Source organism: Ursus arctos, unplaced genomic scaffold, assembly GCF_023065955.2.
Source record: "Ursus arctos isolate Adak ecotype North America unplaced genomic scaffold, UrsArc2.0 scaffold_3, whole genome shotgun sequence".
In the NCBI taxonomy this organism is placed as follows: domain Eukaryota; kingdom Metazoa; phylum Chordata; class Mammalia; order Carnivora; family Ursidae; genus Ursus; species Ursus arctos.
The window spans coordinates 38514107-38527293 of NW_026622985.1; the positions used below are offsets into that span (position 1 = coordinate 38514107).

General features: G+C 34.6%; 1 protein-coding gene across 5 annotated transcripts in view; it reads left to right on the forward strand.

Annotated features, from left to right (window-relative positions):
• Window positions 1-13187, forward strand: part of MIOS (meiosis regulator for oocyte development) — a 60897-nt gene that overhangs the window by 9725 nt on the left and 37985 nt on the right. For all 5 annotated transcript variants that reach the window (XR_008956303.1, XR_008956302.1, XM_044386733.3 and 2 more), the window contains 4 exons: window positions 5349-5603; window positions 7731-7900; window positions 10476-10541; window positions 11356-11514. Coding sequence is in view for 3 of the 5 variants with exons in the window: in XM_044386733.3 (XP_044242668.1) it covers window positions 5349-5603; window positions 7731-7900; window positions 10476-10541; window positions 11356-11514 (650 nt within the window). In the remaining 2 variants the exon portion in view is untranslated. The remainder of the gene's footprint in view (window positions 1-5348; window positions 5604-7730; window positions 7901-10475; window positions 10542-11355; window positions 11515-13187) is intronic.

The window sequence follows — 13187 nt, forward strand, 5'->3', positions numbered from 1 at the left end:
ATATGCAATTAACCCAGAGGAGAGGGAGCATGGCACATTTCAGTATTGCTGGAACAGAGTGTGAGAGAGGAAATGAAGAAAGAATGGAGACTAGAAAGGTAAGCAGTGGGGTAAGTAACTCAGGACTTAGAAATCATAGTAAGAATTTAGGGAGATTTATCATTCTGTAACAAAGGGAAACCAAGGAAAGATTTTGAAGGGTATTGACAGAATTAGATTTGTGTTTTAGAGCTGTTGCTATGTGTGGAATGAATTGGAGAGGATCAAATGGGGACCTCAGATAAAAACCACAGTAATTAGGGGCGCCTGGGTGGCTCAGTCAGTTAAGTGTCTGCCTTCGGCTCAGGTGGCGATCTCAGGTCCTGGGATCAAACCCCTAATCAGGCTCCCTGCTCATTGGTGAGCCTGCTTCTCCTTCTCCTTTTGCCCCTCCCCCTCTGCTTGTGCGCTTGAGCACTCTCTTTTTCTCTCTCTCTCAAATGAATAAAATATTTCAAAAATAAAAGCCACAGTATTAGGCAAGACATGAGGGTGTTCCTACCAAGGTAGTGGCAGAGGAGCTAGAGAAATGTGGATAAATTAGAGTGCGACAAAATTTAATGACCGAGTAGAGGAGATGGAGGGGAAGGAAAAGTGAAAGATAGCACACATATATATAGCTTAGGAAACTGGGTTAATATGGGTACCAGTTAATTACGTAGGATTAACATAGGAAGACTGCATTTGAGAAGGAAAAAAGTTTGTTTTGGAGAAAGTTGAAGATAGCTAGGTGAAGATGTGCAGTAGGCAAGAATTTTAGAGTAGGTTGAAGAAGTAAAGTCATCCATTTTGAATAATTCTTCCAAGAAATTTGACTAAATGAAGGAGGACAAAGGATATATAGTTAAAACAGCAAGTGAATCTGGAGTCATAGGAGGGTTTTTGTGTTGCTTTGTTTTTGTTTTTAACATGGGATTGATTTAAGCAAGCTTAAATGCTGATGTGGGGAAGCCCATAGAAGGAGGTTGAAGATGCAGAGAAAAGGAAGTAGTGAAGAGCAAAATTCCTAGGAATATGAGAGAATGGGATCCGGAGTACAGGTGAAAAGACTAGCATCAAACAGGAGATGTACACTTTCTCCATACCAGCCCGAGGGGAAGGGGAAATGTATGCAGGTTGTATAAGGTTCAGTGACCGGAAGCTGAGGAGCTTCCCCCTGATGGCTCCTCTTTTCTCAGTGTAGTGGGTTTGCTTATTGAGAAGGAACAGGAAGGTTGTAGAGAGAAGACACGGAGAAGAGGAGCCAGAGTTATCTTGAGAAACATGGGAGGATTGTGGGGCAATGTTGTTTTACAGAAGATAAAATAAAGGACAGTGGGCTGAGAGAATTAGGATACTGGCAAGAGAATGATTCATTTGTTCTTCTTTGGGAGGGAAATGACAGAAGACTAATAAATAAAAATATGAGGGACCAAGAGATGGTGAGGTTGAAAAATTTAGAAGTGAGATTTCTGGAAGGCTATGAGGTTGTGGTAAGAAAGTGGTTCTTTTGAAGGAGGACCGATTTAGAGTATGTCTATGAAAGTCTTGGAGGTGTGAACCACTAGAGATAAGGAAGCAATGGAACAGAGAGACTAGTTTATTGGGTGGACCAAGTGTTGAAGTCAACCAGGATAAGAATGCATGCTCTAAGGGAATGTCTTGTATGGTCTTGTGAAGAAGTGTTCATAATGTTGTTAATAATTATAGTTCTTTCCTTTTAGGATGGCAGAAAATTGCATAATAAATGTTGGTCAGTCTTCCATCCAATATGATGAAAATATTTCTATACTTGAGGGGTAAATTCTGATTAGAGAACTTGTCTATTCAGAATTACTTTATTGGACAGAATAGATAGGACTTAATGTTTTTAACAACAAAATGGTCTTATAAACACTGGATAATTTTACTGCTTTGTTATATAGATGTAAAAATGCAACAAATTAATATCTACAAATAGCACAGTGTCTGATTACTTGTGTATGTAGTATTTGAAACCAATTTTTTTAAAAATGTTTTTTAATGTCAAATGAACTTGTTTCTCTTGCACCTGTCAATAAAATATCAATTCTATTATTTCTATATAGTGCAATCTCAAATTTAGGGGATACACTTTTGTCACTTCAGTATTGCATAACATACGTAAATAGATTTTAATTTTTTTTCAGAGATAGTTAAAATCATAATTTTTAAAATTCCTACATGTTAAAAGTAATGACTATACACTTAGAAATGCACAATATCATATTGCTTATTTGATAACCCTAATTAACCTGTCACACAGTTATCAAGCCATAAGAAGGCCTCTAGACAACCAAAATACATGACACAATATCCAGGCATTTGACTTAGAGGATATTTTTCTGCCTCTTAGTAATGAACTCTTTAGAGTTGTATGTGTTGATCTTTATTCCATGACACACTTTCTGTAAAATAAAAACTCAAACTGGAGTCTTATTAAACTATGAGGAATTGTTTGAAAACTGCTGCTTTTTGTTCAGCTCTTTAAAATTGTTATTTTTACCTTATAATACTCTCAGAATATTATCCAAAATTTATAGGGGAAGTATGAAAATAAATACCTTATGGCACATCTATAGCTTGTTCTACTTGAAATGTAACACCACCATTCTATCTAAATGTAAATTTGTTATTCAGAAAAGTAATGTATTTAATTTTTAATACACATGTTTTAATCATTATTCAAAATTTTCTAATAGTTCTTAAAATTTCACTTTAATAAGCTAAAAGCGATTTTGTCTTGACTAACTTTCCTCATGGTTGCAAACAGAGCAGCATGCTTCCTCTTTTCAGTCGGCAGGCCATTCTCTTAAGGAAAGAAAACTTTTCAGAAGTCTCCTCCTGACCCCTTGACCTAAATGGCAACAGTTTCCAGCAGTAAGGTTAAAAATAAGTACTTTCAAGTGTAATTATTTAACTGTTTTATTAAATTTCAAGAATTTTGTAAATAACTCATCTTGAAACTTTTTCATAAAGCAGTGATATATAGCTTAAAATATGCCCTAACATGAATAATATTGTAAGCTTTTGCCACAGCCTAACATCATATAATGAAACAAGTATTTAAATGTGTGAATTAAGTTTGATGAGTTTAGACTTTGGCTATGTACTAATTTTACTCTACCCATGTATTTAGACTAAATGGACTTTAAGAAATAATCTTTTGCATTATTTATATAATTGCATTATTTATAAATGACAACTGATTCAGTTGGGTTTTTGAAAGATTTTATTTATTTAGAGAGGGAGAGAGAGGGTATGCACGTGAGGTGGGCAGAGGGAGAGAGAGAAGCTCAAGAAGACTCCATGCTGAGCGTGGAGCCCGATGCCAGGCTCAGTCTCATGACCCTGACTGAGATCATGACCTGAGCCGAAATCAAGAGTCGGATGCTTAACGACTGAGCTACCCAGGTGCCCCCAATTCAGTTTTTAATGTTTTCTCAATATTGCTTGTGTTCATTTCTTTAATGCCTTGATCAGATGAGTATAAAGTCAACTTTGGACAGTATGTTAACTTATATTCATTTATTATTATTTCCATGGTCTGGAGTCTTGGCCTATACCTTCACTGGGTACTCTGCTCAGGGTCTCACAAGGCTAAAATGAAGATGTTGGCCAGGTTTCCGGAAGTTGGTGTACTCTTCCCAGCTCATATGGTTGTTGACAGAATTGGTTCTTTGAGTTGTAGGACAGAAGTATCCTTGCTGGCTGTCACCAGGGGCTGCCCTCAGCTCTTAGAGGCTGCTCACACTTCCTTGCCACATAGCCTTCTCACAACAAAGCAGCTTTTACTTCCAGTCCAGCTGGAGAATCTCTCTTATTTCCTCCAGACTCTTTTGAAGGTGTCACCTGGTTACCTCAGACCTACACAATGTAATTTCCCTTTGATTAAGTCAGAGTCAATGGAATAACAACCTGAATTACATCTGCAAAATGCTTTCACTTGTACTATCTTGTGTTATTTAGAAGCAAGTCACAGATTTCACCTGTCCTCAAGGGAAGGGGATTATGCAAGGGTGTGGTTGCTAGGGGACAAGAATCATGGAGCCCATTTTACAATTCTGCCTACCACAAATAAGTTGAATTATTTCTTAAAACCTATTTATTATTGATGTAGTTATTTACAAAGGCATACTTACTGTATTACATGTAAGTAGATAAACATAGAATCACTGTAAGTTACTCCTAATAAAAGATGTTTGTAATGTTGGATATTCTTGCTGCCTAATTCATAATTTAGCTTATTCTGAAAATCCTTTTCATTAAAATAACAACACATAATTCTATAATGACAATTTTGTTGGTAAAACTTTGTAAAACATTTAATAATTTGAGTTGCAATTAAGAGACAAGTTTCATCTTTATTTATTTTACCTTAATTTAGTACCATTAAGATCATCTGCTTTGATTGCAATCTAATGCTGAATGAATTATTTATTTATTTATTTATTTTAAAAGATTTTATTTATTTATTTGACAGAGAAAGACAGCCAGCGAGAGAGGGAACACAGGCAGGGGGAGTGGGAGAGGAAGAAGCAGGCTCCTAGCGGAGGAGCCTGATGTGGGGCTCGATCCCAGAACGCTGGGATCACGCCCTGAGCTGAAGGCAGAGCTTAATGACTGCACCACCCAGGCACCCCCCGAATGAATTATTTAGATTCCTTATGAAAAGAGAATGAGAATATAAAGTCTTCTGACTTAGTGAAGAGGAAGAAACCTTCAAATCATTGCCATTGTATTTTAGCTTTAGTATTTAAACTTTTGAAGTACTTTTATATTTATCTCATTTTTTCATATATATGTATATATGCATACAAAGAGAAAATGGAAGATGGAGTGTATTGGATCTTAAGCACTGGGGATAACCTTTCAAATAGAAACAAGATGCCTGCCCTTTTGGAGCATACGTTCTAGCAGGAGAAGAGATAAGTCTGAAAATTAATAAAATATGGGAGCTTTCATTAGACCTAAAGGAAATAGAGGAAACTGTGTCACATTAGATAGTAACAGGTGACACTCTTAGATTAGGTGGTCAGGGGGGCTTCTCTGAAGCTGTGAGTCAGCCCATCAAGCATTAATTGTTCTTCCATAGCTCTTTTTGATATTTCAAGGAACTGTTGTACTTAACAACATGTAAAGTATGTTTTGTTTTTGGCATATTGTACATTTATGCTGTCATGAATTTGTAGTTAAGAAGTCAGATATCCAAAACATGATGTTGAAATAATCTCTGTGTAAAACGGACTTATTTTCTAAATATATTTCAAAAATTAGTAAAGCAACTAATATAAAAATACTTCTCTTTTCAGGAATGGTGGAAAGCAGCAGACATAATTGGAGCGGTTTGGATAAGCAAAGTGATATTCAGAATTTAAATGAAGAGAGAATCTTAGCTTTACAGCTTTGTGGGTGGATTAAGAAAGGAACGGATGTAGATGTAGGGCCATTTTTGAATTCCCTTGTACAAGAAGGGGAGTGGGAGAGAGCCGCTGCTGTGGCATTGTTCAACTTGGATATTCGACGAGCAATCCAAATCCTGAATGAAGGGGCGTCTTCAGAAAAAGGTATTAGGTTATAGTCTAAGATAGTTGTAGTTTGTAGAATCCTTTAAAGAAAAGATGCTGATCACTTTCAAATATTTAGTCAATATGTTTGTGTAAATTTTTTTGAAAGACAACACAGAACTGTATCTATGCAAGTAAATATTAGTCCATCCCTTTTGTTTATGCCTTGGTTTATGTCTGTAAAGAACATAATGTGTCTAAAGACAAAATGTGTCTTAAGTATCGTTTTAATAATATTACAGTAAATGCTCAAATGCATCCATTTTTAACACTTTTTCTTTAAAGACAGTTCACATTTTTTAAAAAGGATTTTTCTTGAAGGTTACGACTATTTCAGTTTGCAAGCATTCTTTTGTTTGTTCGCAAGCATTCTTATGGCAAACATTTGAGAGTATTTTTACTTCATCTTTTGGATGGTTATTGGTTGGCTTTTAGGAAACTAAATGACTCTTAGTTAGACTAGTATAGAGTATTGTAAAAATCCTACTTTGAGCTGCAAAATGCTTCTACTTGAGTCTGGTGATTTAAACGTAGTTTCCATTTAGTATTTTTTTAAAAGGAAACAATGAAACGTGATAAAGTTTTACTCTGACATTTTGCAAGGGAATACTCAGGCAAATAAATTCAATCCAGAAATTCAGTGTTTTTCTTATCAGGAATATTTCACTTGAAAATAAGACGTATATAGCTATTGATTTTTAATACATCTAGCAAATTATTTCTGATACTCAGAATGCTTAATTCTTACTTGCTGTTCCATTTTGAAACCATTACAGTTCTGTTGTACCATAGAGAAAAACATGGAATTAATGTATTTACTTGCAGTAAAAAAAGTTGAAAAAGCGAATGTTTTGCCCAAATTGGCCTCTTTTCCCTCACTTTTGTTCTAATGTAAGTCTTCCCCATTTGAGAGTACAGTAGAAGATAATATGGCGATGAAAGAAAGAATTTGATATTTAAAGCCGTTTCTAATTATAATTTTGCTACGACCTGGGTGCATGATACTTCCCTGTCATGTATACCTAGAAAATCTGGTGGTAGATTTGAACACTCATTCTGTCAGTAGGGGGAAAGTATCTTTCTAGTGATTTCATTTTAAGGACTAAAAGATTTCCCTGAGTCAAATGTTCCTTCCACTTGGAAATAAATTGTTTTGAGCAGGATTTAGGAAGATACTCCTTTGTTGTGGTGGTGGTGGTTGTTGTTAATCTTAAAGACTTTAAATCCAACTTAATAGACTAGGTAGAGGAAGCAAGCACAAAGCAACTTGGGGAAAGTGTTTATAGAAATGAAGAACAAGGCTATTTAATAACATCAAGTGGGAAATGCTATTTTATTTGGAAAAGAAAGAAAATGATTAGGATCCAGGAACAGAATAAGAAAATTGCTATAATGTACAAAATACTTAAGAGTAAAAGTTAAAAGTGAATTTAGTTTTTTCTTGAAGGTGAACTTACGTTAGAAGGCTAGCCAGTCCATAGGGCTGACTGCCAGGTTAGCAGCTTATCAGTGACTATATAAACTGCTAAGAACTAATGTTTAAAAGACTGTTGATAACAAATACTTTGTTGCAGATGTGTCTAAATAAATGCTGTGGTAATGCTGATAGTTAATTTTGTCCTAAAAAAATTAAAAGTCTTAAGGTATTATAAGACTGCTGAAATACTGGTTTTTACTTAAGTATGAGCATTATATACTTAGGAATAGGAAAACAAAAAGATTCTGAAAATTATAGTACCGAGGTATAGTAATATTTACTATCAGTGCTTTGAAATATGTCAACATAAATGAACTTGATAAAGCTGACTGATTCTGGTCGTATGGCTTCACTTCTCTTCATTTAGGCTCTAAACAGTAACACTGTATAGGAACCTGCCTGGAATAAGAACTTGAAAATTTAAGATGTGCTTGTCTTGCACAGGGTTAGCAGTATGGGCAAAAGCTTTAGAAGAATGGAAATTTTTGCTTGTGGTCCTTGCCAAATTTTCTAATGTGGAAACCCTTAATTCTAGTGGGCTTATTTTTCTGTAGGTAAATGTGGCCCTCTGATCTTTATGGTTTAAGAACTGGAAGAGAAGGTATTAAGCTTTTGCTCACTTTGATTAGCTGGCTGTTTTAAATGTGCAGGTGATCTGAATCTCAATGTGGTAGCAATGGCTTTATCGGGATATACGGATGAGAAAAACTCCCTTTGGAGAGAAATGTGCAGCACTCTACGACTACAATTAAATAACCCGTATCTGTGTGTCATGTTTGCATTTCTGACAAGTGAGACAGGATCTTATGATGGAGTATTGGTAAGCTAATTTCTGTTTGAAAAGACTCCTTTTAAGTTAGGAGTTTTTATCTAGCCTTGTTAAAATTTTCAAATGTCCATTGCTTAAAATATTGTTATATTTTGATGTATTTTTGTATTATTTAAAATAAGGTTTCTTAAATATTTTTGAGCAGCTGTTCTTGAATGTCATTTTACAGTTAGCTGATAATAAACTTGATTTTTTAAAATAGTTTTAACAATATAATTTATAGACATAGAGGGCATAGGATTTATCCTTTAGCTTAAGAGCAGCTCTAGAGTTCTACAACTGTAAAATGTAAGTTTTATATTGAACTGTAATTTTTTCAAAGTGCATATTTTTGTTTTTAGTTAAGTAAACAAACACATGATCAGTTATGATCAGAATCACTATATATCTTGTCCAAGTTAGTATTTGCATTCTCAGACATGTACCAGTTTGGAAAATATATGATCACACTACTTACAGTGAACTATTTCATTTTTTCATTATTTGGTCTTTCATTGCTTTTTCTCTCATGCTTTAACCACCTATAACCACATCACCAAATAGATTCTTTATCACAGATTGGGGAAAGAACGAATGAAATGAGTTGGGCTTGTAAGTTTCAGTTATTGGGTTTTTTTTTTTTTAATTTATTTATTTCAGAGAGAGAGAAAGACAGCCAGCGAGAGAGGGAACAGAAGCAGGGGGAGTGGGAGAGGAAGAAGCAGGCTCCCAGCGGAGCAGGGAGCCCGATGCTGGGCTCTATCCCAGAACGCTGGGATAACGCGCCAAGCCGAAGGCAGACGCTTAACGACTGAGCCACCCAGGCGCCCCCAGAGTTACTGGGTTTTAAGCTTCACATTAGTACTACAACTTTCTTCATGCTGTTGGACTTCTTTCTACCACCGAGAAGAGCTTTCTAACATGAAATTTATTTCTGTGTTTGCCGTTACAGCACTTCATATAAAAGATGCATTACTTGAAAAATTGATTTAAGTGTCAGTCCCTAAGAATTTATAAAAACATGTATTTTATGGAGCTATCTTAATGAAAATATTAATAAGTGTTGTTAGTGTCCATTTTGACAATTCCTTAGTTTATATATTTTGTCCATTACTTTTAATAAATGAACTGTTGAACTTTTCTAGCCACTTCAAATTAATATCCAAGAGTATGTTGGGTTTTTTTTTGTTTTTACTATTATTACTCTTTTTTGTTAAACAGAAGACTTTAAGTGTTGCATTTTGAAGAAATAAAATAATACTTTTAGGAAGTAGAAAGTATTGTGAAGACTAGAAAAAGAAGTGGATTGTTCAAACTTTAAATTGATAGAGAAGTATTCTTTAAATATTAAGTTTCTGTATTTTAAATTAAATAACCCATTATAAATACCCTCATTTTCTTATACCTAAATTTGGGTTATTAGGTAAGGTATATCTTACGTTGAATAGGATGTTCATATTTCCAAACTGCTTTGAGAGTATACCTACTTATACTTTATGTAAATAATTATAATTAACATATCCTTTGTTAAAAATTGTTAAGTTGTAGTAATCTAATGAAAAGTACTGAATTGGGAAATCAGAAGATGAAGGTCTGAGTCCTTGCTCCAGCTTGGTTACTTCAGCTGGCCAGTTAACTTTTTTGGGTTTTAGTTTTCTGAGCTGTAAAATGGGACAGCTAATATTTATAACACTTTCCCCATCAAAATTGTAACACCTCCACCTGAATCTAAAGAGTTAAATCTAGTTTGTACCAAACATGTTCCCTCTTAAGGGCAGAACCATATTTTATAATTGAGAAAACATGCTAGGATAGGTACCAACTGAAGTGATCTTATGTTTAAAGCAGGAAAACTATATTTCATAGAATGACTTCAGTGGAAATAGGATCTTTTTTCCATCTTTACACTGTTTTTTACTTACCACAAAATTAATTACCTTTCTACATTTATAGAAATTCAAAATAGTGTTTTACAATATTGACAGATATACAAAAATTTAAATATCACAGTACCCCTGAAAATTTTGTCACAAACCACCTTTATAACTGTATTTTGCTATGGCCACAAACGTATGTCTATTTAGAAGGGTATATTTTAAAACTTACCACTTTCTGTATAGAGACATGTGTTGATAGACTTTCCAAATTCTGTATTGGTATATTCACACTGGTATATTCACTGATAATTCACAGATTTCCTGGATTTGTTGGTTAACTTAGCATCCCAGAAAAGATTTTCTCAGTTTTCCCAAAATTAATTTCTATGATGGAAGGATTACATGGCATCTTAAATCTGATGAACCATACATCACTGCTCATATTTCATGACTGAACTGGAATGTTTTTAAACTGAATTGGTCAGTATTTAAAGTGTAAATTTTTGCTTTGCAAGAATAATAACCTTAGCATTGAGTTTCCAAAGCGATACATTAAGAAAGGCATCTTGGGCAATCAGTGGCTCTGCCAGTATATACACAATAACTTACTAATACGTTTGAAAATAAAATTACATATTAAGTATGTAAAATAGTCTGCAAGAATTTAAAACTCGTAGCACCTACAAGTAACTTCTTGCTCTTCTTTTCAGTATGAAAACAAAGTTGCCGTACGTGACAGAGTGGCATTTGCTTGTAAATTCCTTAGTGATAGTCAGGTAAAAACTAATTTAATTCTATATTTGAGGTAATTAATATTTGCTTTTATTGGATTAAAGTAATCTTTACAAATATGTGTATGTAACATTTGTATATAAGTTCTTCTAAAAAAGTAAAGTAATAATTTTGTTAGATCAAGATACTGTAGACATGTATCATAACCAAAATTGTTTAAGAATCCTGACTTAATATTTACTTTATTTCTGCTTTTGGTCTACAGATAAAGACCTTGAACTAACCCCTTTGGGATGCTAGAAAAGAATTCCTTCATTACCTAATACAATAAAAGTATTGAATGCATATTCTGTGTCTATAGCGGGAAAGAAATGCCCTTAAACAACCAGTAGTACAGGTGCTAAGTGCTAATATAATGAGGAAGTGCTGGGGGAACATAGAGGAATCTTGGCTAGAGGTTGGGGTGAGATGAAGTCAGAGACCTTACCAAGAGGTGATTATTTTTTATAATCTTCAGGTTCCCTTTCAACTCAGATTCTGTGATTCCATTATAGCAAGAACTTTGCAGAATACTGAGGAACGGTTCTCTTTAAATTTAAAATTGTTAACCCTCTATACTTCTTTTATAGAATAATTATTAAAACAATGCTTTTTAAAAATTTTTTTAAATAATCATGGATGCTGCATTGTAATTTATGGTAGATACAGACTTCTTAAGCAATCACATCTAAATTTTTGCAAGGGCTTTGTTTTAAAATGTTTTCCATAAAAATAAAACTATTCCTAAAGTACAGGTTTTGAAGTACGAAGTATATAGTGAAACAGATTGCTTCAGAAAAATCACTTTGAATTTTCCAGTTAAATAGATATATTGAAAAGTTGACCAACGAAATGAAAGAGGCTGGAAATTTGGAAGGAATACTGCTTACAGGCCTTACTAAAGATGGAGTGGACTTAATGGAGAGTTATGTCGATAGGACTGGAGATGTCCAAACAGCAAGTTACTGCATGTTGCAGGTTAGTGCATTGTGGCAGCAACTTAAAGAAAAACAGTGATGGATCACCTTCTTCCTTCATTGAGTGGGTATGCCTTTTGCTTGCTCAGGATCTTTAGAAGGCATTTAATTTAATTCAGTTTTTTTAATTTAAATTTTGGATAATTAACATACAGTGCAATATAGGTTTCTAGAGTAGAATTTAGTGATTCATCGCTTAAATACAATACCCAGTGGTCATCACAACAAGTGCTCTCCTTATTACTCATCACCCATCTAGCCCATCCCCCACCCACCTCCTTCCATCAACCCTCCTTTTGTTCTCTATCTTTAAGAGTCTCTTATGTAAGCTTGTTTTCCTCTCTTCTTTTTTCTTTTCCCCCTTCCCATATGTTCATCTGTTTTCTTTCTTAAATTCCCCATATAAGTGAGATCATATGGCATTTGTCTTTGACTTATTTCACTTAGCATAATATAGTCTAGTTCCGTCCATGTTGTTGCAAATGGCAAGATTTCATTCTTTTTGATGGCTGAGTAATATTCCATCATATATATACACACCACATCTTCTTCATCAGTCGATGGACATTTGGGCTCTCTCCATAGTTTGGCCATTGTGGACATTGCTGCTATAGACACTGGGGTGCATGTGTCCCTTTGAATCTGTATTTTTGTATTCTTGGGTAAATACCTAGAAGTGCAATTGCTGGATCATGGGGTAGTTCTATTTTTAACTTTTGGAGTCACCTCCGTACTGTTCTCCAGAGTGACTGTACCAATTTGCATTCCTACCAACAGTGCAAGAGGATTCTCCTTTTTCTACATCCTTGCCAACACCTCTTGTTTCTTGTGTTGTTAATTTTAGCCATCCTGATAGGGTATGAGATGATATCTCATTGTGGTTTTGATTTGTATTTCCCTGATGCTGACTGATGTTGAGCATTGTTTCATGTGTCTTTTAGCCATCTGGATTTTTTTTTTTTAAGTGTCTATTCATGTTTTCTGCCCATTCCTTAACTGGATTATTTGTTTTTTTGGGGTTGAGTTTGTTAAGTTCTTTGTAGATTTTGGATTTTTTATCAGATATGTCTTTTGCACATATCTTCTCCCATTCCGTAGTCTGCCTTTTAGTTTTGTTGATTGTTTCCTTTCCTGTGCAGAAGCCTTTTATCTTGACGAAATCCTGATAGTTCATTTTTGCTTTTGTTTCCGTTGCCTCAGGCAACATGACTAGTAAGAAGTTGCTGTGGCCGAGGTCAGAGGTTTCTGCCCATGTTCTCTAGGATTTTGATGGATTCCTGACTCACATTTAGGCCTTTCACCCATTTTGAATTTATTTTTGTGTATGATATAAGAAAGTGGTCCAGTTTCATTCTTTTGCATGTGGCTGTCCAGTTTTCCCAACACCATTTGTTGAAGAGACTGTCTTTTTTCCATTGAATATTCTTTCCTGCTTTGTCAAAGATGAGTTGACCATATAGTTGTGGGTTCATTTCTGGGTTTTCTATTCTGTTCCATTGACCTGCGTGTCTGTTTTTGTCTCAGTACTGGATCATCTTGATGACTACAGCTTTGTAATATAGTTTGAAATCTAGAATCATAATGCCTCCAGTTTTGTTTTTCTTTTTCAGAGTTGCTTTGTCTATTAGGGGTGTTTTGTGGTTCCATACAAATTTTAGGATTATTTGTTCTAGC